The 23,681-nt window shown below is 40.8% G+C and overlaps 1 protein-coding gene across 2 annotated transcripts; it reads left to right on the top strand.

The window, feature by feature from the left end:
• The first annotated feature begins 4,309 nt into the window (after positions 1–4,309).
• Positions 4,310–18,996, top strand: LOC138159862 (sterile alpha motif domain-containing protein 9-like). Of its 2 annotated transcripts, XM_069086143.1 has the most exons (3): positions 4,311–4,769; positions 12,001–12,105; positions 13,525–18,996. In XM_069086143.1, the coding sequence occupies exon 3, from the start codon at positions 13,547–13,549 to the stop codon at positions 18,299–18,301; it is 4,755 nt and encodes a 1,584-aa protein (XP_068942244.1). In that variant the 5' UTR covers positions 4,311–4,769; positions 12,001–12,105; positions 13,525–13,546; the 3' UTR covers positions 18,302–18,996. The 2 variants fall into 2 exon arrangements, with proteins under 2 accessions (XP_068942245.1, XP_068942244.1); XM_069086144.1 differs by lacking the exon at positions 12,001–12,105 and having other exon boundaries at positions 4,310–4,769.
• The last annotated feature ends 4,685 nt before the right edge of the window (positions 18,997–23,681 follow it).

Raw genomic sequence — 23,681 nt, forward strand, 5'->3', positions numbered from 1 at the left:
GCTCTCCCATATTCAAACCTAGGCACAGAAATTTCAAAAAGCTTACCTGGCCATCTAGCCATGGAATCTAAACCCCTTCTGTTCCATTCTTCCTCCTTCCCCCTGTCCCCTCCCCGCCCCCATCTCACCCTCAACTAGGAAACTGGGTAGATGAAAGCAAACTATATTTTTTTCCAGGTTATTTTCCTTGCAAGCCAACAGTAAATAGGCACATCCAAACAAGTTACTTTCCAAATTACAGTTAAAAGAGGAGAAAAATCATTTAATTTGAAAGGCTTTACTTTAGTGAACAAATATCGCCATCTTCTGGTGATTATATAAAATGCAGTTTTCATTTCCCTACCCTTCTACTTTCTTGATTTGTTTTTGTTTTTTTCAGGGATTCACTTCACGTTATACAAATCATGGCTTTCTTTAAACATTCACACACAAAAACAAACCCAAAAAATCAACAAAACACCCTTAAAGGCACTTAAGGTTTCCACTTGTGATATTTTTTATCTTGTTGACATCTGACTCCAATCCTGTAACTTTTGTTTGTCCCCTGGAATCTAAAATATTCTTCCTCCTAACTTCTGCCTCTTAGCTTCCTTCAAGATTCAGTTCAAATTCCACCTTCTGCAAAAGGCCTTTTTCATGATCACCCCATCCTTTGCCTTTTGAAATTACCTCCCTTTTATATTGTACATCTTGCATGTACACAATTGTTTGCATTTTGCAAGTTGTCCCCTCCATTAAGAATGTGAGCAAAAACCATGTTTTTGTCCTTTTTTCTTTTCATATCTGAAGAGCTTATCATAGTGCCTGGCACATAGTCAAGGCTTAATAAATGTTTATTGACTAACAGGACCTGACCTCAAGGAGTTTACATTCTATTAGGAGAGACTTTATGTCCATATGTGAGTATATGCAAAGTATGTTTTTTAAAAAAGAGATAAATACAAAGTAAGTTGGAGAAGGGTTGGATGCTCACATTTAGGAGATCAGGAAGGACCTTGTGGACTTGAACTAAATTAATAATTTTTTTCTATTTATAATTTGGAGGAATTATTCACCTGCTTTAAGTGGAATTTAATAGCCTTTTTTAAAAAAAAAAAAACCTCTATTATTAATGAGACTTTATGAATTGTTTCCAGACATTGGAACCAAAGTTAAATCTAGGGTTCACTATTTTTGTGATATAAAGTAAGTCACAATCTCTCTGGACCCAAGTTTTTCCATTTATAAAATAAGAGGGTTGGACTAAGGTCCCTTTTACCTTTATATCTGATCCATTCATCACAAAATACTCCAATAGTCACGATTCTAGACGGTTATTGCAGAAAATGGAAGCTTTGTCACAGTGTCTATTTCCATTTTCCCCCCAGTATTCTTTGAGTCATGGCTGGTTGGGGAACTTTTAATTTCCATGGAGAGTAAGGACTTCACCATGCTTTGACTTGATCCAAGAAATGAGAAAAACTCACCAGTTCCCTGGCTCTGCCTTCCTAACGTCCTCTATAATTTCTGATGAGTTATTTAGCCTGATCACACTTCTGCTGCCTCCTTTGTAAAATGGATATAATAATTCTATCACAGGATCACTGAATTCATAGTCAATAAGGGACCTTAGATGCCTCCTAGTTCAATCTTTTCATTACACAGATGAGGAAACAGAGGACCAGGGAGTTCAAGTAACTTATTACAGTTAACTAGTGTCCAGGGTCTAGCACAGTTTGTAACACATAGTAGGTGCTTAAAAAATGCTTGCTGACTAACTCTCTCCCCATCTCCCATCAGCTACACTCCTTTTGGACTTCTTTGCATTTCTGTATCATGCCCATAAACAAAGTACTTTTCTCCCTTCCTTTCCTACCACCTATACCCCACTTTTTAGCTTATTTTTGTCTCTGGCACACTGTAGGCCCTTAACACATGCTTATTGACTGACTGATTTGTCAGAGACTCTTACCTGTCAAAGGGGACCAGGTACACTTTGGAAATATTACTCACTTGCCTGGTTCATTGTTCCTACCCAGAGTCTTGGAATTTAACTATCTGATACCACTCAAGGTATTGTTAGTAACTACCTTTGTATAGACATGATTTTGACCTCTCAAATGATGAAGTAATTTATTATTTACAGGTCAACAATTAGGCTCAAAGAAAGATCATTACCCCCTTATGAGCACACACACACACACACACAGGTCTGCATAACCCCTATCACTTCCCATCATGACCTGGAAATACCTCTAGCAAGTATGACTAGTATAGATTTTCACAAGTTTTTAATGCGTCATGGATCACTTGGGCAGCATGGTGAAGCTTATGGACCCCTTCTCAGGGGATTGTATTTACATGCACACAATACACAAAATCACAAAGGAAATCAATTGTATTTAGATGCTATTTTTAAAAATCCAATTCACAGACCCCCAAAGTTAAGAACCCCTGCTCAAGTGGGTCTTCCTAATATTTTCTTCTTTTGAGGTTATAATGGTTGTATTTGAACCTATTTCCCTCCACGGAGCATTTGTTTGTCCACATGGCATCACTCCTTACTCAGCCTAAAGGTCTCTGGTTCACAGCCGATAGTCAGGTCATCGCTTTCCAATAACACTCCCTATTAGGATTCCTTCTTCATCCTAGGAAGTGTTCTTCTGTTTATAATTCTTCAATAGATGGTGTCATTTCTCCTGTAGCTCTCTGTTGGTGGGGTCCCAGGCAAAGTCCAATCTTAGAGCTATGGCCACATATTGACCAAGGTCATTTGATCACTTGATTTCTCCGAATTCAGATCTAATACAGTGCCACACGAGGAACCTTGCTCTGGCTTCCTTTAAGTTCCAGCTAAAATCCCATCTTTTACTGGAAGCTTTCCCCAATTCTTACTAATTCTAGTGCCTTACCTCTCTGTGATTATATGAATTTATGTATATGTGTGTGTATATACGCACATGCAAATATGCATACATATCCTTATATAGCTTGCTTTGTATGTATTTGTTTACATGTTATCTCCCCCATTAGACTGTAAGTTCCTTGAGGGCAAGGGCTATTCTTTGCCTCTTTTTGTATCCCTAGCACTTAGCAGGGTGCCTGGAACATAGTAAGCAAAAGAAATACTGATTGATTGAATTTCTCCCTTGTCCCAGACTTCTGCCACACATGTCCAACATTCAGAAACACACCTTGCCCCTCATACTATTTAGCAGGCCTAAATTCCCAATATAAGAATGAGTCAATTGATTCCAGAGACTGATAACCCAGTGCCTGGGCAGCATGAATCCAGGTCTAAAGGCACTGTTTTCCTCTCCTACCTCCATTTAATTATTCTTTTGGTTCCAATGAGGTTCTCTGGGGCTAAATGGATGGGATCATTCAAAATACCTGGTCATACAGAGAGATGGAGAGAATCACAGGTAAGAAAGATGCAGAGAAAAGGACACTTTTTTAGATTCCTGGGGATCCATGAATTCCTTCCAGAGAACCAGAGCCCCAGGGGTGGCAGTGGGCAGAGTCATCAGCAGAAAAGTGAGTTCTTTTTTTGTTTGTTTGTTTTGCTTTTTGGAGGGGGAAAGGCAGGGCAATTGGGATTGTGACTTGCCCAAGGTCACACAGCTAGTAAGTGTTAAGTGTCTGACTCTGGATTTGAACTCAGGTCCTCCAGACTCCAGGGCCTGTGCTCTATTCACTGCACCACCTAGCTGCCTCAGGGTTTATGGCCAAAACAGAAACAGTTGCTATTTACATTCACTCTGAGCCATTACATTAACATTATGAGCCAAACAGAAATCTAGTTTGTAAACCCCTAGACATATGGCTAGGTTTCTGGGATCAAAGTTTACATTTCTTTGGGCAGAGCACCAAAAGTTAAGGGCATTATACCCTATGTGGACAGAGAGAAAGGAGAAGACAGAAGAGGAGAGGAGGAAGGAGGAATGAAGGAAGAAGGGAGAAGGGGAAGGAGGGAGGGAGGCAGGGCTGTGCAAAGTCACCAGCCTCACTTTCTCCTCCAGAGCCATCTGGGCCCAGTGGCAAGATATGGATCAGTTTGACTGGAGATGGCCCCAGGTACAGTGGGAGACTTTGACCTTTTTAATCTAAGGTCTTTCCCAGGTCTCAGTTTGACTGAGACAAAGCCCATTCAGTGATTAAGGCTAGGTAAGAGATGAGGCAAAGAATGGCCTCTATTACCTAGTCCAAAGCCCAAACCAAAAACAACAGGAAAACGACTCTGGGAGGGGAGAGGAGGGAGTAGAAGAGAGGAGGGAAAGGAAAGAAAGACACAGGGAGAAAAGGGAGAGATGTAGAGACAGTAACAGAGAGGAAGAGAGACAGAGATAAAGGGGAAGAGAAAGACTGAGGTGAGAGAAAAAGAGAATAAGTGAGGGAGAGGAGAAATAAAGGCAAGGTTTTAGAGAGGGTAGCTAGTTGTCAATTAGACAAGAATTCGAGAACATTCCAGGGGGGGATGTACTTCAATTCTGTGCACTTCAGATTGGTGAAACGAAACTGAAACATTTCTGTAAAAATCCAGGAAGTGTTCCGTCCCTTTTAAGACCGACTTCTTTATCTTAAAGTCCAGTTGTTTATCTGTTTAAGCCGAGGACAATTTAAAAAAAATTTTTTAAGAACTAGAAAACATGACATCTTTTTCTTTAAGAGTCTGGGAGAAAAGCCACCACAGTCATTCTGAACTCTCTGTAATTGAACAAAATGGCTTTTTTTGTTGTTTTTTTTTTGGATTTTTTTTAAGTTTGTGAGACAGAAAGTACCAGGAAAGGGTAAGTCCATTCTTTCTTTTGACTGTTATTAGGAGAAAGTCTAAAACTATTTTCCTGGAAAATAAAATCTGTCTTTGGGTCCTTATGAAACCATCCCCCCCGCCCCCCCCCCACCCCCCGGTAATCTGTAAAAACTCGTCTTGTAAACCTGAATCCTTTTGTAATGCTGTTTTTAACTCTGAAAGGAGCTCTGTATCGTTAGCTGATCTCCATGGTTCTTAGGGATCAGCCTGGGAGACCGATCTTAAGGGTCGCCGCTCCTCGGGAGATGGAAGTCAGAAAGATGATGCCTTTCTCTCCCCAATGCCCACGGCAGCGCCCCAGGGGAGGCTGGGGGAGCGGGCTGCAGCAGCGGAGGTGAAGGAGGCCGCCCGCGGGCAGACAGAGAAGCCGGCCTTCTCGGGAGCCCCCATTCCTCCCGGGGGAGCGCAGGGGCTGGCCAGGCTACCAGGGTTGCCCGCGGCCACACCGCTGCAGGGCCAGGGACCAGGCAGACCCAGGGTCTGTGGGCAGCAGCGGCCGGACTGGAAGAGCTGCGGACTTTAGCCGGCAGAAAACTCAAGGGTCTCCCATTGGACCGGCAGCCCTTCCGCCGGCCCCCGCCCTTGTTGTGGAATACACTAGCGTCGAGGTGGGGGGAGCACCTGTCACGCTTGGGTGTCTGCCGCGGGATGCGCTAGACCTCCAGCTTTCCCAGGCTCTCCATTAGGAATCTGAGAGCATCTTTCTCCTATTTCTCGCTCCTAGAGTCAGGTTCGGGGGTTCAATGTCAAAGACAGCCGGAAAGCAGAGGGGATGCGGCCAATGAACTCCCTGTCACTGGTGGGGGAGGGGACCAGCCGCAGGGGGTGGGCTGCCTTTTGGGAAGGAGTCCTCCATAATCTGAAGAATAGGAGGCCAGCACTGAGCAGACCTCTTTAAAGTGCCCTGCCCCAAGGAGGTCTGGCCTCCAGATATAGACATTTCCAGTCCTCAGTCCAGGATCTCATGTCCTTCCGTGGAAATTCATTTTCATGTTGAACTTAGTCTTGTTCAGAATTTCCCATCTTAGATCCAAGACAGCTCTGAAGGACCTATGATAAAAAAAAAATGCTATCCGCTTTCAGAAAAAGAACTGATGGTGTCTGAATGCAGACTGAAGCATACGCTTTTTACTTTAGTATTCTTTTTTTGGTTCTGCATTTTCTTTTTGCAGCATGCCTAATAAGGAAGTGTTCTGCATGACTGCACATGTATAATCTCTATCAAATTTCTTGACTTCCAAGGAGAGGGTAGGGAAGGGAGGAAGAGAATTCAAAATTTAATAAAAGTTAAAATGTTTTTTTACATATAACTGAGAAAAATAAAATAAAAACGAAATGTAAAAGGGAAAAAAAAGAACTTCCCATCTTAAGGAATTGGAATTGGCGTCAGGGGACTTAGGTTCTAGCTCTGGCCACAACTTGTAGTAACTTTTTGTGACCTTAGACAGTCATTCAACTTTTGAGACTGTTTTCTCACCTATAAAATGGGTACAAGAGTAACTGGTTACCTGGTGGGGTGGCTGTAAAGATCAAATGAGAAAATGTAAAAATGCTTTAAAACCATAAAGCAATGAGGAAGTGCTTATTTGCCAAGCAGACATTTTCCTAAAAACCCTTCCTAGCCTGGTCAACCAGGGATCCTACAAATAGTGTCTGTGAGTCTAGTCTGAAGAAACCCAGGTTTTCCAGTCCCTCTGAGCAATGGGACTAAGGATATACGGGTTAATCTTTGCAGTTTGGCCAACCTCTGGCCCCTTTTGCTTTCTTCAGTTCTTTGTGATAACAGAAAATAGTTCATCCCAGCCTTCTCAGAACTCTTATTATCCTTGTAACCAAGGGGATGGACAGTTTTGTGGTTCTGTCATTTTTCAGTCATGAATGACTCTTTGTGACCCCATTTGAAGTTTTATCTTTTTTTCTTTTTGGAGGGCAATTGGGGTTAAGTGACTTGCCCAAAGTCACACTGCTAGTAATTGTTTCAAGTGTCTGAGGCCAGATTTGAATTCAGGTCCTCCTGACTCCAGGGCCGGTGCTCTATTTACTGTGCCACCTAGCCGTCTTTGAAGCTTTCTTGACAAAGATATTGGAGTGGTTTGCCATTTCCTTCTCCAGATAATTTTACAGTTCAGGAAACTGAGGCAGGTAGGTTAAATGACTTGTCCGGGGTCACACAGCTAGTAAGTGTCTGAGATAGGATTTAAACTTAGTTCTTTCTGACTACAGACATGGTGCTTGATCCTCTGTGCCACCTAGCTACCCCAGAGAGCAGACCTTATAGAGGGATAGTCAAGGTTGAGAAGGACACAGGGATAATTGATTAGCCATTCCAAGGCAAGGAGATTCCAAGTGCTAAGGGAAATTATCAAATTCAGTCATTGTTACAAAGGCATGGTTACAAAGCCGAGGCAGTTACAAAGACGTGGTTTTGAAGTCCAGAAGCCAGAAACAGGAGCAAGAGGGTCTTTGATGTAATTAACAAAGACATTGTTATAAGATTGGGTCTTGTGGTCTTGGGACCATCATAACAATCTCCCCTTAAGGGAGGCTGCAGCTTATAGAATCCATGTATGGAAACCCTTGTTATAAGATTAGGTCTGACAGTTTTGAGACCACCATGACAGTCTCCCTTTAAGGGAGGCTGTAAGTTTATAGAATATACTCATGAAAAAATAGTGACAATAATACTTGTCAAAAGTTAGTACAGTTGTGTCCGCTCCCCCCCCCCATAATATTTTGTCTACTGACAGCTTGTTTTTTTCTCCCTGATAACAAAACCCCCCAAACAATATTTGGTCCAGACCTCTGACATACATTTCCACAGAGGCCATTCAAAATCAGAGTATAAGAACCCCATTCTCAGATGGGTACCTTGGAGCATGCCTTTCATGCTGAATGGACCCATGCCCCTGTGCTCCCCAACACAGTGCTGCCCTTATCAAGTATACTCTGTTAGTGAGTTGTGTGCTGGGTCCCCTTTTCCCCTTTCTCCTCCCTCCTCCTTACTGCATACAATTAAACTTTGTATTGAACATTGTTCATCTCATTGAAATCATTATTCAGACTCATTGTTCGAGATTATTCTCAGAATCCAAACTTATTAAAGGGTTATTTCCTCTGAGGGTTCTGAAGTGAGCAGAACCAGGAGAACATTGTACATAGCAACAGCCACAGTATACAATGACTGACTTAGATAGACTTAGCCCTTCTCAGCAATGCACAGACCTAAAACAGTTCCAAAGGACTCGTGATGGAAAATGCCATCTACATCCAGAGAAAGAACTATGGAGTCAGAATGCAGAGTGAAGCAGGATATTTTCTTGTATTGTTTGGTTTTCATTCTCATAGTTCCTCCCATTTGTTCTAATTCTTCTATACAACATGACTAACATGAAAATATGTTTAATAAGAATGTATATGTGGAGCCTGTGTCAGATTATATGCCATCTTGGAGAGGGGGGAGGAGAGGGAGGAGGAGAAAATTTAAAACTTATGGAAGTGAATGTTGAAAACTAAGATAAATAAATTCACTTTATAAAAATAAAGTAAAAAAAATAAAATGAAACATTACAAAAAGACAGTAATGTAGTGTAATAGAGGGTGTCCCTAAAGTCTGGATACATAGGAAATCTCATTAACTATGCATATTTTCAAGAAATGAAATGAATGAAATTTTCAACACTTTATTTAATTAGCATACATTTTAGCCATGATAATTTCATATGGAATAAAAGTTTTCATTAGCTATTGGGGACTATTTTTCATATTAATGAGATTAATTTAGTTTAATTAATTAATGAGATTTCCTATGTGTCTCCTATGTCTTCCTATGAAATATCATTAATGTAGTTAAATAAAATGTTGAAATTTTCATTCATTTCATTTCTTGAAAATATGCATAGTTAATGAGATTTCCTATGTGTCCAGACTTTAGGGACACCCTCTTGTATAACTAATGCCATTTTACAACATGGTTCCTACTTACTTTTCCAGATTAATTTTCTATTATCCTCCTTCAAGCTCACTTACTTTTAGCCAAACTGACCTGCCTTTCCAGAACTTGATATGCTACATACCAAGTACATTCTTGTCTCCTAGTCATTTTTTAGGAGTTTTAGGGACTCCAATATAGTAATGGAGGCAATCAGCCTTCACCATCTATTTCCCCCAGCATTCAGCAGCAGATGCTTTCTAAATGAGTGTAAAATCATTTTGGGAATCTCTGACTGTGTGAATAGGGCTCCCTTGTTGGCAAATTTAATGAATCCCCAAACAAGTTTGATATTTGGGGGGCCTTGTTATGCCCACATCACCCACAATAGTGAACTTGAGAACATGGCCACTGATTCTCTCAGTTTCTCCCTCTAGAAGTGTTCTTATGCCATTTGGTGACCCATCATCCACACATATAACATGTAGGTCCAGCTTAAAGGAAAATAAGGAAAAATGACTTGACAATCCACCCCCCCCCGCCAAGAAAAACCCCACAACAGACAGTTTAGTACAGCAGAAAGAGAATTGGATTTGGTGTCAGAAGACCTGAGTTTGAATCTTTTATATAAAGTTTTTACAATATCCATATTATTAAGTTATATGTGAATATATGTGTTTTCTACCTAATACACATGTCTCTATTCTGCCTTTGTGGGGGGAAAAGGAGCGCTTAGCACAGAACAGGTATAGCACATAGTAAGTGCTATATAAATGATTATTCATTTCCTTTCCCCCCTCAACTCTGCTAAGTGCCATACAATTGTTATTTGGTCCTCATAACAACTTTGAGATAAAGGTACTATAATTATTACTATTTTACAGATGAGGAAACTAAGGCAGGCAGTGGTTAAGTAACTTGCCCAAGGTCACACAGCTAGTAAGTGTCTGAGATTAGATTTGAATTTGTGTACCTGACTCCAGGTTCAGTGCTCTCTCTACTTCACCAACAGGGAAGGTAGAATTTAGGTAAATAATAACAATAATAATAATAATCAACAATAGCAGTTATAGAGTACCTACTATGTGCCAAATACCTTACTAAGCACTTTACAGAGATTTTCTCATTTGATTCTTACAAAACCCCCTGGGAAGCAGGTACTGTTATCATCCCCATTTTACAGTTGAGGGAACTGAGGGAGGCAGAGGTTAAATGACTTACCCAAAGTCACACAGCTAGTGTCTGAAGCTGGATTTTAACTAAGATCTTCCTGATTCCAGGGCCAGTGCTCTATCTACTCTGCTCCCTAGCCTATCAGGAAGTAGCCACCACTACACCCAGGCTCAAATCCCATCTTTGATTTTACTGCCTTTGTGATCATGAGCAAATGATCTCACGTCTTTAAAATGAAGGCACCTTCTCCACAACTCATTCACTAAGTCATAGATGGGTTTCAGCCTACGCTGGGGAAGAGAATTCTCACACTCACAAAATCACAGATCCTTAACCTGATGTCAAGTCTTAAAACCAATCTATCAAAGAAAAAATCTGAACAAATGACAAATATGTCAGCAAGATCTGATCTTTGATCCCCAGGATGCTAGGACAACTCTTGTTTTGCAGATGAAGATATTAGGACCCAGAGTGTGGCTAAGTGATGGTGAAGTCCCACAGTCCAGCTGTGTATTAACTCCTCTCACCACTCTTTCTCCACTATACTATGCCAATTGCTTCACAGGTGACATTGTGCAAAAATACATGTACCCCACTGTGGTTTCACAGAATTTAGTAAATGGCAGGTTCCCAAGAGACCCTCCTACTCTCCTCCTGCTCCCAGAAGTGAATGACATTTCAATACTTCCAGGGGCTCTGATTTTGTCATTTTCACACACAATCCATCCAATCGTCAGGACTGTAGGTGACATCTTCCCTGTTTGGTTGGGTCTGCTAAATCTTTTCTGCTCTGTTCTGACAGCCTCCATGATGCCAGGGTCACTTCTGTGCCACCACGAGACACCAGGGCAGTACTCTAGAGAAATGACTGAGTGCAGAATTAGCCTGAGCATCTGTGACTTGGAACTGTATTAATTAACCCCAAGACCCGGAGCTGTCAGTGGCCTCCCATGGCAGTTTCCTAGATATCCCTTCTGTATTCTTTCTGGAGGCACCTCGTCCCCTTTCATGGCTTCACATATGATTTCCCACATGGATAATTCCCAAATCTCCACCCTCTCTAGTCCTCGCCAGATCTGCACTTTCTATTTTCTGCAGAACTCTTCCCTTCTATTTTCTGCAGATGTACAAAACTATATTTTCAATTTGTTATTATCGTTGTCATTTCAGTTGTGTCCAACTCCTCGTGACCCCATTTGGGATTTTCTTGGTAGAGATATTAGAATTTTTTGCAATTTCCTTCTCCAGCTCATTTTATAGATGAGGAAATTGAGGCAAACAGGCTTAGGTGACTTGCCCAGGGTCACACAGTTAGTAAGTGTCTGAGGCCAGATTTGAACTCCCAAAGATAAGACTTTCTGACTCTAGGCCTGGCTCTCTATCCTCTGCACCATCTAGTGGCTCACATTCTCAATAACAGAGTATATATGCAACTTTGGAAAATCAGCCTAGCTTAAACCCCAGGACTGAACTGCAGGGCAATCAAATGTTTTAGCTATAGAAAGTCTGGACAATCATCTTCTAAGTCTCAGAGGGCTGGGATCTTTGTTAGTGTCTCTCCCTAAATTGTGCCTCCACTAGTAATCCATCAATCCACAAACATTGGATTGAGAGACATCTCTCATGTGACAGGCACCACGTTAGGTTCTGGGCATCTAGACAAGACAATCTTCGCCTTATAGAAGCTTACATTCTAGTGGGGAAAATAGAAAGTGTTCAGCTATAAGTAAATATATATTATAGAGAAAATAAATTCAAAGCAATTTTGGAGAAACACTAACAAATGGGGAAATTAGGAAGGTTCTTTTGAGAAAGGCTGAGTGTTAAAGAGACAGAAGTAAAGGAAGAGAAGATTGCATGCATAGGGGAACAACCTAGTTAATATTTCTGAGAATGAGAGTTTTAATGGAAGAGAGAAAGGGGCAAAGACCATTTAGGCTAGAGGGTCCTCTGGTGGAAGACAGACCTGGACAGAGTGATTTAGTTGGTGAGTTTGGAACTGGGACCCAAGGACTCAGTGAAGGAAGAAGATGGAAGAGTCAGAGAGGTATGGAAAGTTGAGAGAACACCTAAAATTAATTATGGCTTATTTTGCAATTTTGAATAGGGTCCTAGTAGGATCAGGAGACTACTGAACATTATCTTGGGCTGCCCTGAGCACCACTGGATATTACCTTCTAGTAGGTGTTGTAAACATCAAGTGGGATATAGGGTAAGTAAAAATACTGATGATGGTGTATAAAATGTGCATACCTACATCAATGAGGCCCAAAGCTTTGCAACTAGGTATTTGTAGTTTGTCAACTTATTTAGAGATTCTCTCTCTCTCTCTCTCTCTCTCTCTCTCTCTTTCTCTCTCTCTCTCTCTCTCTCTCTCTCTCTCTCTCTCTCTCTCTCTCAGTCTTTCCCTCCCTCTCTCTCTAAAACAATGTAAATTCCTTGAAAGTAGTAGATTTTTTTTTTCATTTTGGGAGTATCTTCCTGAAGCATTTAGTCGAGTGTTTTTCACATGGTGAGTGTTCAACAATTCATCTAAAATTATCTTTTAATAAGAATAAAATTATTTTTCAAAATAGTAGTAGCTTGGCATAGTCAATAGAGTGCTTTGCTGGAAGCCAGGAAGACCTCAGTTCAAATCCTGTCTCTGATACTTTCTAGCTATGAGACTTCTGACCTCTATGTCTCAGACAACTTCCTAAGACTCACAAATGTATACATACACACCACACACACACACACACACAGAGTGTGTGTATATATATATATATTATATGTGTGTATAAACTGCATTTAAATATCATTGGTTTTCTTTGCAATCCTATGTATTTTATTTTATACACTAAAAACATTATTCTGAGAAGGGACCCATAGGCTTTGCCAGCTTGCCAAAAGGTTAAGGGTCAATACAAGATTAAGGGCCTCCATTAAAAAGCTGGGGAGAGTAAAGAGTAAATCTCCATTAAGAGTTTTATCTGTGGCAGTTTACCATGATATCTGCTCTTAGCTGGCCTTAAGGGAAGGTGTGCCTTCTCTTTCATTGGGAAAAGATTCAAGTATTTGGGTAAGATTTGATTTGAGCTTACAAACTCATTCAATCCAAGACAGTGGCCTATTTTTAAATTCACTTTTATTATTATATTTAATTTGTTAATTACCTATGTTATAGTCCTACAATTCTTTTTTAGTTTAAATTCTTAATATGTAAGAATAGTAAGAGTGGGGTGGCTAGGTGACACAGTAAATAGAGCACTGGCCCTGGAGTCAGGAGGACCTGAGTTCAAATCTGGCCTCAGACACTTAACCCTTACTAGCTGTGTGACCTTGGGCAAGTCACTTAACCCCAAATGCCCCGCCTTCCCTCCTCCAAAAAAGCAAAAAAAAAAAAAAAAGAAGAATATTAAGCATAAGGAGTAACAAATATCACTGAAAATCCCAAACTACCATCATTTCATTCTATTTTTAAACATATTGCAAATATTTGAAAGTATAACAAAATAAAGACCTGCAAATCATGAGGTGAGGGTGGGAGTCAGGGGTGGAACAAAACAATGCATTTTGTAATGTAGTTGAAAAGAGCAAAATTTTTCATTAAAATTTTAATTTAAAAATGCCTCCTTTTTTTTCTTTAAAGAAATAAAAATACATATATCAAAATGGCTGAACAATTGAATCTGCCTGAAAACACAGATGACTGGACAAGTGAAGATGTTTATCAGTGGGTAACAGGAAAACTTAAGCTTAATTTGGAATATGGAGAGATCTTGAAAAAGGAAGAAGTGAATGGAATGAGTTTAAAACGATCTGTTAAACAAGATCTCATTGAAATGGGCATAAAACATGGACCTGCCCTCCAAATAATAAATATGTTTAAGGAATTGAATTCTGAATGTCCTAAGCAGACATTGGGAGAAAAAGATGGTCAAAACCCTGAAGATCAGTATGAGACCCAGGAAAAAAATAGAAAAAGCAAAAGGAATCAAATAGAACCAAAGACAGACACCAGCACCATACCCAAGGAAGCCTGTGAGTCATCAGAGGCCAGAGTTGCTAAAGAAATGAAAAACCTCCCTGAGGAAGCAAAGGATGATCTGCCACACCCAGGGCGGCCATGTTCAACATATCCTTTTGACAAGTTCCATAAAAGCTTTCGTTACAAAGAGCATGATGTTATTATCCAACCTGAAACAGGGTTACTCAATCTCATCGATCCAGTCCATGAGTTTAAAGCTCTGACTGCCACAGAGGGAGCCACAGACAAAGACATTAAGATGAAATTTAGCAATGAAGTCTTTCGATTTGCTTCGGCCTGCATGAATTGTCGCACCAATGGTACTATCCATTTTGGAGTAAAGGACAAACCCCATGGAGAAATTGTTGGGGTGAAACTCACTAAGGAAGATAAAAGTACATTTGTTGAGCACTTCTATAAGAAGATAGAGGACTATTTTGGTAAGGAGCGTGTTGGGGAAGCAAAGCAGTGCATTAGGCCCCCAAGGTTTGTGGAAGTTTTACTAAAGAATGATATCACATCTGATAGATTTGTCATTGAAGTAGACATCGTTCCAAAACACTCCATTTGTGAAAAAAAATATTTCCCAATTAAAATGCAAACTTGTAAAGAGAACAGATGGGAGAAAAATACCGAATTCTCTCTGTTTGTGAGGGATGGTGCTAGTTCTAAAGACATCTATGCTAATCCAAAGCAAAAAGATGGAAATCTGAATGCATTTTTATCAGGTTTAGAGTCACAGGATGAGCTCAGAAAAGCAGCAGAAGACAATCAACCAAAAGAAACAAAAACAGAAAGTGAGGGAAGAAAGCTTGTTCATCTTCTCACAAGAGACCAAGACTTAGAAAATTCTTACTATAATTGGTACATACTGGTGGTAAATAAGTGTCATCCAAATCAAATTGAGCACCTGGACTTCTTAAAGGAAATTAGATGGTTTGCTGTGTTAGAGTTTGATCCTGAATCTGTGAGCAATGGGGTTGCCAATGCCTACAGAAAGACCCGAGCAGCTAATCTTCACTTTCCAAATCAATATCAAGACAATACAACCTCAATTGCTGAAAAAATTGAAAACCTGAGTCTTTTTAAGCAACCCAGTTGGATCTTCTGTAATGGCAGATCAGACATTAATGTGGAAGAAAATCAACCTTTAGAACTTAGTTTATGGTTTAAAAAGAGAGCCACTAAAATCCGGAAATTAATTTCATTTCTTACATGTGAAGACATCATGCAACCTGAAAAATTTTTAGTAGTGTTTCTACTACTGTCCCCAGTAGAGGATCCTAAAGATCCTTTGATTGAGACATTTTCTACTTTCTACCAAGAACTGGGGGGAATGGATGACATACTCTCTATCTCAGTAGATCCACAAACAGGTTCACAATGGAAAGATCTTTTGCAAGTCAGATTCTCAGCTACTGACCTCACAAACAGATGTATAGCTACTTTAAGCCTTGAACAGTTGAATGGCACTATTCTTACACTAAAACCTCAGACTGAATCTCCTTTAAGATTTTTGCCATCAAATGGCTCTTTTGTTGTTCTTCAGAAGAAAGATGAAGACTCTATGACAGCACTGGAAATCCTCTGTGAAAATGAATGCAAAGACACAGAGAAAGAGAAAGATAAAACCAAATTCGCTGAATTCCAGAAATCCCAAGAGGAACATTTTTATCTGGGAGGAAAAGTTTCATGGTGGAACTTCTATTTTTCCTCTGAAAACTATTCTTCACCTTTTATCAAAAGGGATAGTTATCAAAAACTTGAAGAGATGATACAATCTTTAGCAAATTCCCCCAGGGAAACTTGTGCAGAAGTGATCAATTTGTACCATCATCCAGGCTGTGGAGGGACCACATTAGCAATGCATGTTCTCTGGGAACTGAAGAAGAAATTCCGATGTGCGGTGTTGAAAAATAAAACATCTGACTTTGGAGATGTTGGAATACAGGTGAAGACTTTACTCACTTATTGTTCGGAGAACCAACGACACCATTTGCCTGTGCTCCTGCTGGTTGATGATGTTGAAGAACAAGAAACTGTGTCTGATTTGTGCAATCACATTAACTCAGCCATTGAAGAAGCTTATATTCAGTATGAGACACCTTTAGTTATTATTCTAAATTGCATGAGATCCCAGAGGCCAGAAAAGGATGCTAAAAACCCTGACAGTGTTGCAGTGATAAATAAGCTCTCCAGCAAAGAGCAAAGAGCTTTTGATTCCAAATTTGAGGAAATTGAAAAGAAGCACCAAAATTGCAGAGACTTTTATTCCTTTATGATCATGAAAGAAAATTTTGATAGGAAATACATTGAAAATGTTGTCAAACACATCCTGAAAGGCTTGAATGTGGACAGCAAAGAAGGACGATTAATTTCTTTCCTGTCTCTGCTTAATTCTTACATTTCTGATTCTGACATCTCTGTGGTGCAGTGTGAGAAATTCTTAGGATTAACCAACCAAAGGGAAGATTGGAGCAGAAGGTACTTAGAAGACAAAATGGGGAGTTACTCTACAATTCTTATCCGTACCAAAGGGGTAGATTGTGGGAAGTATGAAGGCGTCCGTATCATTCACCCCTTAATTGCCAGTCGCTGTTTAGAAGAATTGAGACTCACCTCTGAAATAGCAAAGAGTGATATTGCACTGATGCTATTAAAAGAAGATGAATTTTATCAACCTGGAATAAGAAGAGACAAATTTGTACGAACTGTGCAGATGCTGCTGCTAAAAAGACAGAAGGAATACAGTAAAGAAACACTGAACCCAAGGAAGGACATAAATACTTTATTTTCTCCTTTTATTGTAGACATCCAGAAAGAGGAAGGGAATGATAAGGTTCAGAAAGTCTTAGGTGAAGGAACTGTCAGATTTGAACATTATGCCTTCATCTATCAAGCCTTAGCAAGACATTGTTATATTAATGAAAATAATTTTGAAGATGCCATTCACTGGGCAGAGGAAGCAAAAAAGAGGAGTCCAGGGAACTCCTTTGTCTCTGATACACTTGGTCAAGTCTATAAAAGCCAGCTTATCTTCTACAAGGACAAGATTCAGCAAGGGAGAATTGTATCTCCTCAGGAACTGGAAGACCTCCTAAGCATAGCAGTGAAAGCTTCAGATGCCTTCAGAGAATCTCAGCAGCACAATGAATACAGAGACCACCAAACTGGGCAGTATCATAGATTGAAAAGGAGGGGTGGGATGTATAATACATCGTGTTACTTGGGAGAAATAGAAGTTTGTATGCTGATAGCTCAGCTTCTAGAGAAAGTTCCCCTTTTTGATGAAAGGAATCAGTCATCTAGAGGGATCATCATCCAACTTTTGTGTGGAAAGATTGATCTTCTATTGGATCCTTCAGTTCAGCAGAGTGAATATTACCCAGTAATCAAAAAGCATACGCTGTATGTTAATGCTCTGCAGCGCAGTTTGCAAAATAATTTTGATACTCTTCAAGACTACTTTTCTCTTCTGAAAGTAAGAGACAATGAAAGGGAAATTTTGGAAGAAAAAAACCAGGCTAGAATGAAAGGGTTTCTCAGACAGTATATAAATATATTCTTCAACTTAGATACTATGCAATCAAGGGTGATATCTTTTGGCAAATCATTCCCAGAGGTGATATGCTGGAGCGAGTTGGAGGCCTCTAATGCAGTCAGGTTTTCTGGACTGCTGAAGTATCTGACTGAAAATCAGAAAAACTCAACCAAAATGGAAAACATAGTACATAAGTACAAATTCATAGTAGAAAATACAAAATTGCCACAGATGAGGGAAAAACAGAATTTTATCTTGAGCAACATAATTCTTAATTGTTTGAAACCTAATTCAAAGCTCATACAGCCCCTGGATAAATTGAAAGAAATGCTTCAAGGAGTCTTGCAGCAGGTGGGGATGCATCACTCCTATCCAGACCCTTACTTCTTGGCCACCCTCCTGTTCTGGCCAGAAAACCTGCAACTGGATCAGAATTCCAGACAAATAGGAAAGTACATCACATCCCTAAAAAGGGCCTTCAAGGAGCAGTACAGTCAGATGTGTCGGGCCAAGCAGCCATTCACACATTTCTACCTTGGAAAGGGCAGAGGCCTCAATCAATTCGTTCACAGAGAAAGAATTGAGCAGTGCTTCCAGAATGAGTCAGACTTAAGGGTCCTTTGGCAACGTGGAGATGTATGGAGAGAAGAGAAAGTCAAAGACCTCTTGCTCCGTCTCAATGGCAGGATTGAAAATGATTTTGTCTATGTAGACCATGGAACTAAAGGAAACTTGGAAATCCCAGTGCAGCCTGCTTTCTTGGGTCAGCTAAGATGTGGCCGAAGCATGGAAAGAGTTTCTTTCTACCTGGGATTTTCCACTGGAGGTCCACTAGCTTATGATATAAAAATTAGTTAAACCGAGCCTGTGAAAGCTCCTACTTCTTGCAGCCAGGGAGGTAGCCTATTTAGCTAAGACCACGGATCTGTTGCTTTGAAGTTTTCTTAAGTTACTTCTATATTTTCATAGGATTTAGAGCTGAAGGCAACCACAGAAACATTCTAGGCCAACCCTCTCGCTTTACAGAGGAGGCAAATAAAGTTCAGTGAGCGGGCATGATTTGTCTAAGGTTCCGTAGGTAGTAAGTAGCAAAGTCAGTATTTGAATCCAAGCCCATCTTACTGTACACCATGTCGCCTCCCCTAGCTTGCTCCCTAGACTGCAGACAACTTCAGTACAAGTACTATTTCTTCAGTTTGTAGCCCAATTTCTCTGTAACCCCAAACCTCATGTGATATTTGCTCTATACATAATTGGTTCTTTCTGTTCCTTTTTAGGATTCCCCATGTGGGAGTTCATGGTATATTCATGAAACAGGCCAAAAATGAGCGAGTGGAATTCGGTGAAAAATATTGGCAAAGAGATGATGTACATAGTAACTTAAAGGACAGCATCCACTCCAGATCATCATAGCAATATATCTCTTTAGTACTTTCATAAGACTTTTCTAGAAATAAATTTGTAACTAGAAAAAACTTGTAGCTTACAAGTCTCATTTTTTTGGTTTAGAAGGGATGGTCTCTGACATAACAGAAAAAGTCTCAAGCTAACCAGATAGTCATGTTGCCTTTATGGGCAAGGGAAATTGTGGGACTTGGGGTCATGGAAATCTGGAAATGGTCCTACCAACATTATGAGTTCTTCCCTGTTCCCATCTCTCCTGGGAAGGATCTTAAGCCCAAGGGAGGAGGACACTGAACCAAAGCGATTGAGCATGAAGTTTAATCCAGATATAGAGAGGAATAAGAGGGTGGCCACAGCATGACAGTGGGTGTTAGTGATGGTCAAGGAGACAGAGACTCTCCAAGGTACGCTATTCTCAACCTTCATCCTTCTTGACTTCTCTAACACTGTTGATCACTGGGTTCTCTCTTCCCCTCAATACTGCATAACCTAGGTGTCCTTAGTCAAACCATTACTACCACCTTGACCACCATCTCCTTTTGATGGAGATAGCCTACAACTTTGAACCCAAGAGTTTGGGGAATAGCAATGTTTTCAGTCGACTGCCCTTAGCCATCATCATGGGAAACAACCCCTATGGAGGCATAGCCTGGTCACTTCTTTTGTAGGTGCCACAGTCACATTTATTAAAGACCCATGAGGGAAAGTTCTTGTCATTGATGCCAAGTCTTTGGCATTGACAAATGGCTCAACATCAGAAATGGTTATGCTTTTCATCAGGGGAAATGACCCTGAAGAAGAGACATCACCATCTGCTTTGCTGCTATGCCCTAAGGACCATGGACCATGCAGCTAAAACCTTCCACAAAACTCTTCCTGGTTCTCCAAGAGTTCAGCACTTAGCACAATGCTTTATATATGTCCAGTGTTTCATAAATGCTTGATTTACTTATCCACCCTGGAAAATAACTCTAGGTTCCATGGTGGAGGAAACGAGATCAAATTGTGACTTTTCTACTTCCTACCAATGTGGCCTTAGGCAAGTTAATTAAGTTCTCTGGTTTCAGCTATTTTACTTGTCAAATGAACAGGTTGGTGGAGAATGGTGATGTCAAATGCAGATAGAAATGGGGGATACTAAACCATATATTAGGGCAGCCCGTTGGTGCCTTCGTGCATACAGCATCGGGCCTAGCGGGCAGGAAGACTCATCTTTCTTAGTTCAAATCTGGCCTCACATACTGGCTGTGTGACTCTAGGCAAGTCACTTAACCCTGTTTGCTTCAGTTTCCTCATCTGTAAAATGAGCCGGAGAAGAAAACAGCAAAGCATTCCAATATCCTTGACAAGAAAATCCCAAATGGGGTCACAGCGAGTCAAACACGACTAAAAAACGCCAAACAACAACAAAAACCTGTACACAGGGATACCTGTATTCAGCATGTTGACTTGGAAATTAACATTATCTAGGTTTCATTGTATTTTTATTTATTTTGTTAAATACTTCTTAACTACATTTTACACCGGTTTGGCCCACACCCAGGAGACTATTGTGGCATATTTGACCTCCCCCCCCCCCCATTAGAAAATCTCTGAGGTCTCTTTCAGTTCTAAAACAACGAAATGCATTCCATTTTTGAAAATTGCCATACTCTTCAAGGTTATATAAGCCATCACATTTGTTTGATATGAACCCTTGAGAAGTACAGACTGCCTAATTTGAGGGTTGTGTTGTGTTATGTGTAGATGGGTGGGTTTGGTCTGGTTGTGAAACTGCAATAGGGAAAGAAGCTAGAATAACATTGTCGCTCTATTACAATCTCAATGCCTTCATGTCTTTAGGACAATGAACCAAATTGTAAGTAGTAATTCTATGAAACTATCTTTTTTACACATTCTGTATTTATGAGACAAAAAAAATCATTTCATTGGCATATGAAATTGGGAAGTAGTCACGGCAATAGTTCATTAGGAGGAACCTTAGCCCCTTTGGGATGCTGGGCTGTCATTTACTATATTATAGCAGCTACTATAAGTACACAGAAGTCACTAATAACACAAGATAAGATCTCTTCTAGCTACAGATTTCAATGCCTCTATGTCCTGTGTCCCATGTCTCTAACTACATTGGAAATTCCACAAGGGCAGGGAATTAGTCTTATGCCTCTTTGTATTACCCATTTTCTCCATCACAGTGCCCAGGCTATCATGAAATTTCACCTACCTCATTATATTAGGCAGCCCCAGACCATACTTTATATTCCATCCTGCCATCCACCATTCTTAGAAAGGGCATCAATGGGCAACCTGCCATTCTCAAAGCTGCTGAAGGATGCCTGCCTTATTCTTGGCCATGTCCTGACTTCTCACCTCCTCTTTCAACTTACTTCCCATTCTTGCTCTGGAAATGAAAATGAAATTGCTACTGAAAGTCAATCTACTACCTTGTGGTTCCACTCATAATTCCTGTGCCTGCCTAGACTTAATCTCCTTTTCCCACTTTCTGAAGGCTGGCTGGTATCTCCCTATTATAATGTAAATTCTTTGAGGGTTGAGATTCTCACCTTTGTATTTTTATGCAGAGTACTAAGCACAGTATCTGATGCATAGTAGGTGTTTAATAAATGCTTGTTGATTGATTGCCTTGCAAGTAGCATGTGAGGTATAGTTGTTAACTCATTTCATTGAGAGGTCCTACATTGCCTCCTAGTGGCTAGTTGGTATTGTTGTCTTTTCTCAACACCAGAAGGAATGTCAATGTATGCTAACCAAACAGTAAGTCAACAAGCAAGTATTGAGCTCTTGCTGTGTGCGGGGCACAGAGCTAAGCAATGGGGAAACAGAGAAAGGCACAAATAATCCCTGCCATTAAGGACCTCACATTCTAATAAGGGAATTGACCTAAATGGTTATGTCTATACAAGAGACATATAGTATATATAAGTGGAAAATTAACTCAGTAGGAAGACACTAGAATTGAGGGGGGTTGGGAGAGGCTTCCTGCGGATGGGGGGGAGTGGAGGGGGGAGGAGGAAGGGGTGGTGTTCCTGAACTGAGAAGTCACCAGGTAGAGAGCATTTTAGGTATGAGGGACAGCCAGTGAAAAGTTGGGAGATAGAGAGTCACATGCAGACTCACACTCAAGGAATCCCAATCCTTCTGAGATGGTGGCATTCCATGAGTCAAGGCCCTAATGGCAGCACCAAGACAACAGTAAAGTTAAAAGATGAATTGCCGGCAGTGTGGGAGGGGGCTGGGAGAAATTTCATGTTTGTCAAGAACCAGCTAAATGTCCAAGTAGGTTTGTTTCGTCTTTGGCCATGTTTGTCTAGAATGCTAGCAGCCCCTTCTGCTCCCTTCTAGGCCCTGCTACCACCACCACCCATCCATATCAACAAGCATTTATTGGATGGATATCTACTGTGTACACTATGCATTGTAAGGGCAGGGTGCCACTCCCCACCAGCGCCACCTGGTGGTGAAACGTGGACCCAAGGGGCCCAAGGGCTAGTTGGCTGCTCCCATCAGAACAAAGTCCTTTCAGGCAGGAGATACCCAGTACCATGTACTCAAGTCAGAATGAGTGTGGAAGCCTCCTCTGAGTATATGTGGCATCCCTGAGAGCAGGGACTTTTTTTTTTTTTTGCCTTTCTCTGTATTCCTGGTGCCTAGCACACAATATGTCTTAATCAGTACCAGCTGACTGACAGTTTAGATTGAGCTCAAATCCCTCCTTCTGCAGGAGGCCTTTTTGGGCCTCCTACTACTCCACACTACTAAGTTTCTTCCTTCTGGGATTTTTTTTTAAGCAAATGGGGTTAAGTAACTTGCTCAAGGTTACATGGCCAGGTATTTCTGGGTGTGGTGCTAAGTATCTGAGCCCGGATTCGATCCCCAGGTCATCCCAACACTGGGGCCAGTGCTCTTACTCGCTGAGCCACCTGGCTGCCCCTCTTCCTTCTGGGATTAGCCTCCATGAACACTGCACAGTCCTGGGCACTTTTGTTCTTCAGTTGTGTCTGACTCTGTTACCCCATATGGGGTTCTCTTGTCAAAGATACTGGAGTGGTTTGCCATTCCTTCACCAGTGGATTAGACAAACAGTGGTTAAGTGATTCATCCAAGGTCACACCACTAGTGAGTATTTGGTCTTCTTAACTCTGGGCCCAGTACTCTATCAGCTGAGCCATCTAGCTGTTTCTCACTAGCACACAGTAAGCCCTTAATCAATCTTTGTCAACTACAGCAGAGAATTTGGATCTTCTATAAACTACTTTAAACTATTGCAGGTATATTTACAAATCAATCAATCAATAAGCATTTATCAAGTGTCTATTGCATGCCAGAAACTGTACTGGGCACTGAGAATACAATCAATGAATAATGATTTGTTAAGTGCTGCTGTAGCCACACTGTGCTGGGTACTGGAGATATGAAGACAATAACTAAATAGTCCTACTCCCAAAAGGGGCAGTTGGGTGGCACATGGCACCAGCCTTAGAATAAAGAAGATTCTTCTTTCTGATACTTATTAGTTGTGTGACCCTGGGCAAGTCACTTAACCCTGTTTGCCTCAGTTTCCTCCTCTGTAAAAAGAGCTGGAGAGGGAACAGCTAGGTGGCACAGTGAATAGAGCACCGGCCCTGATTCAGGAGGACCTGAGTTAAAATCTGACCTCAGACACTTGACACTTACTAGTCATGTGACCTTGGGTAAGTCACTTTACCCCAATTGCCCTACCTTCCCCCCAAAAAATTAAAAAAAAAAGGAAAAATGATAAAAGGTAAAAGCATTATCACAATTTCTTCCTTCATCTCCCTTCCCCTGTCTTCCC

The sequence above is a fragment of the Petaurus breviceps genome, unplaced genomic scaffold (genome assembly GCF_028583685.1).
Source record: "Petaurus breviceps papuanus isolate PSGF00001 unplaced genomic scaffold, PetGlider_PUasm1.0 178, whole genome shotgun sequence".
Lineage (NCBI taxonomy): Eukaryota > Metazoa > Chordata > Mammalia > Diprotodontia > Petauridae > Petaurus > Petaurus breviceps.

What these genes read in the sequence shown, in the direction of transcription:
- LOC138159862 (XM_069086144.1), top strand. Translation starts at nt 13,547, where the DNA reads ATGGCTGAACAATTGAATCTGCCTGAAAACACAGATGACTGGACAAGT.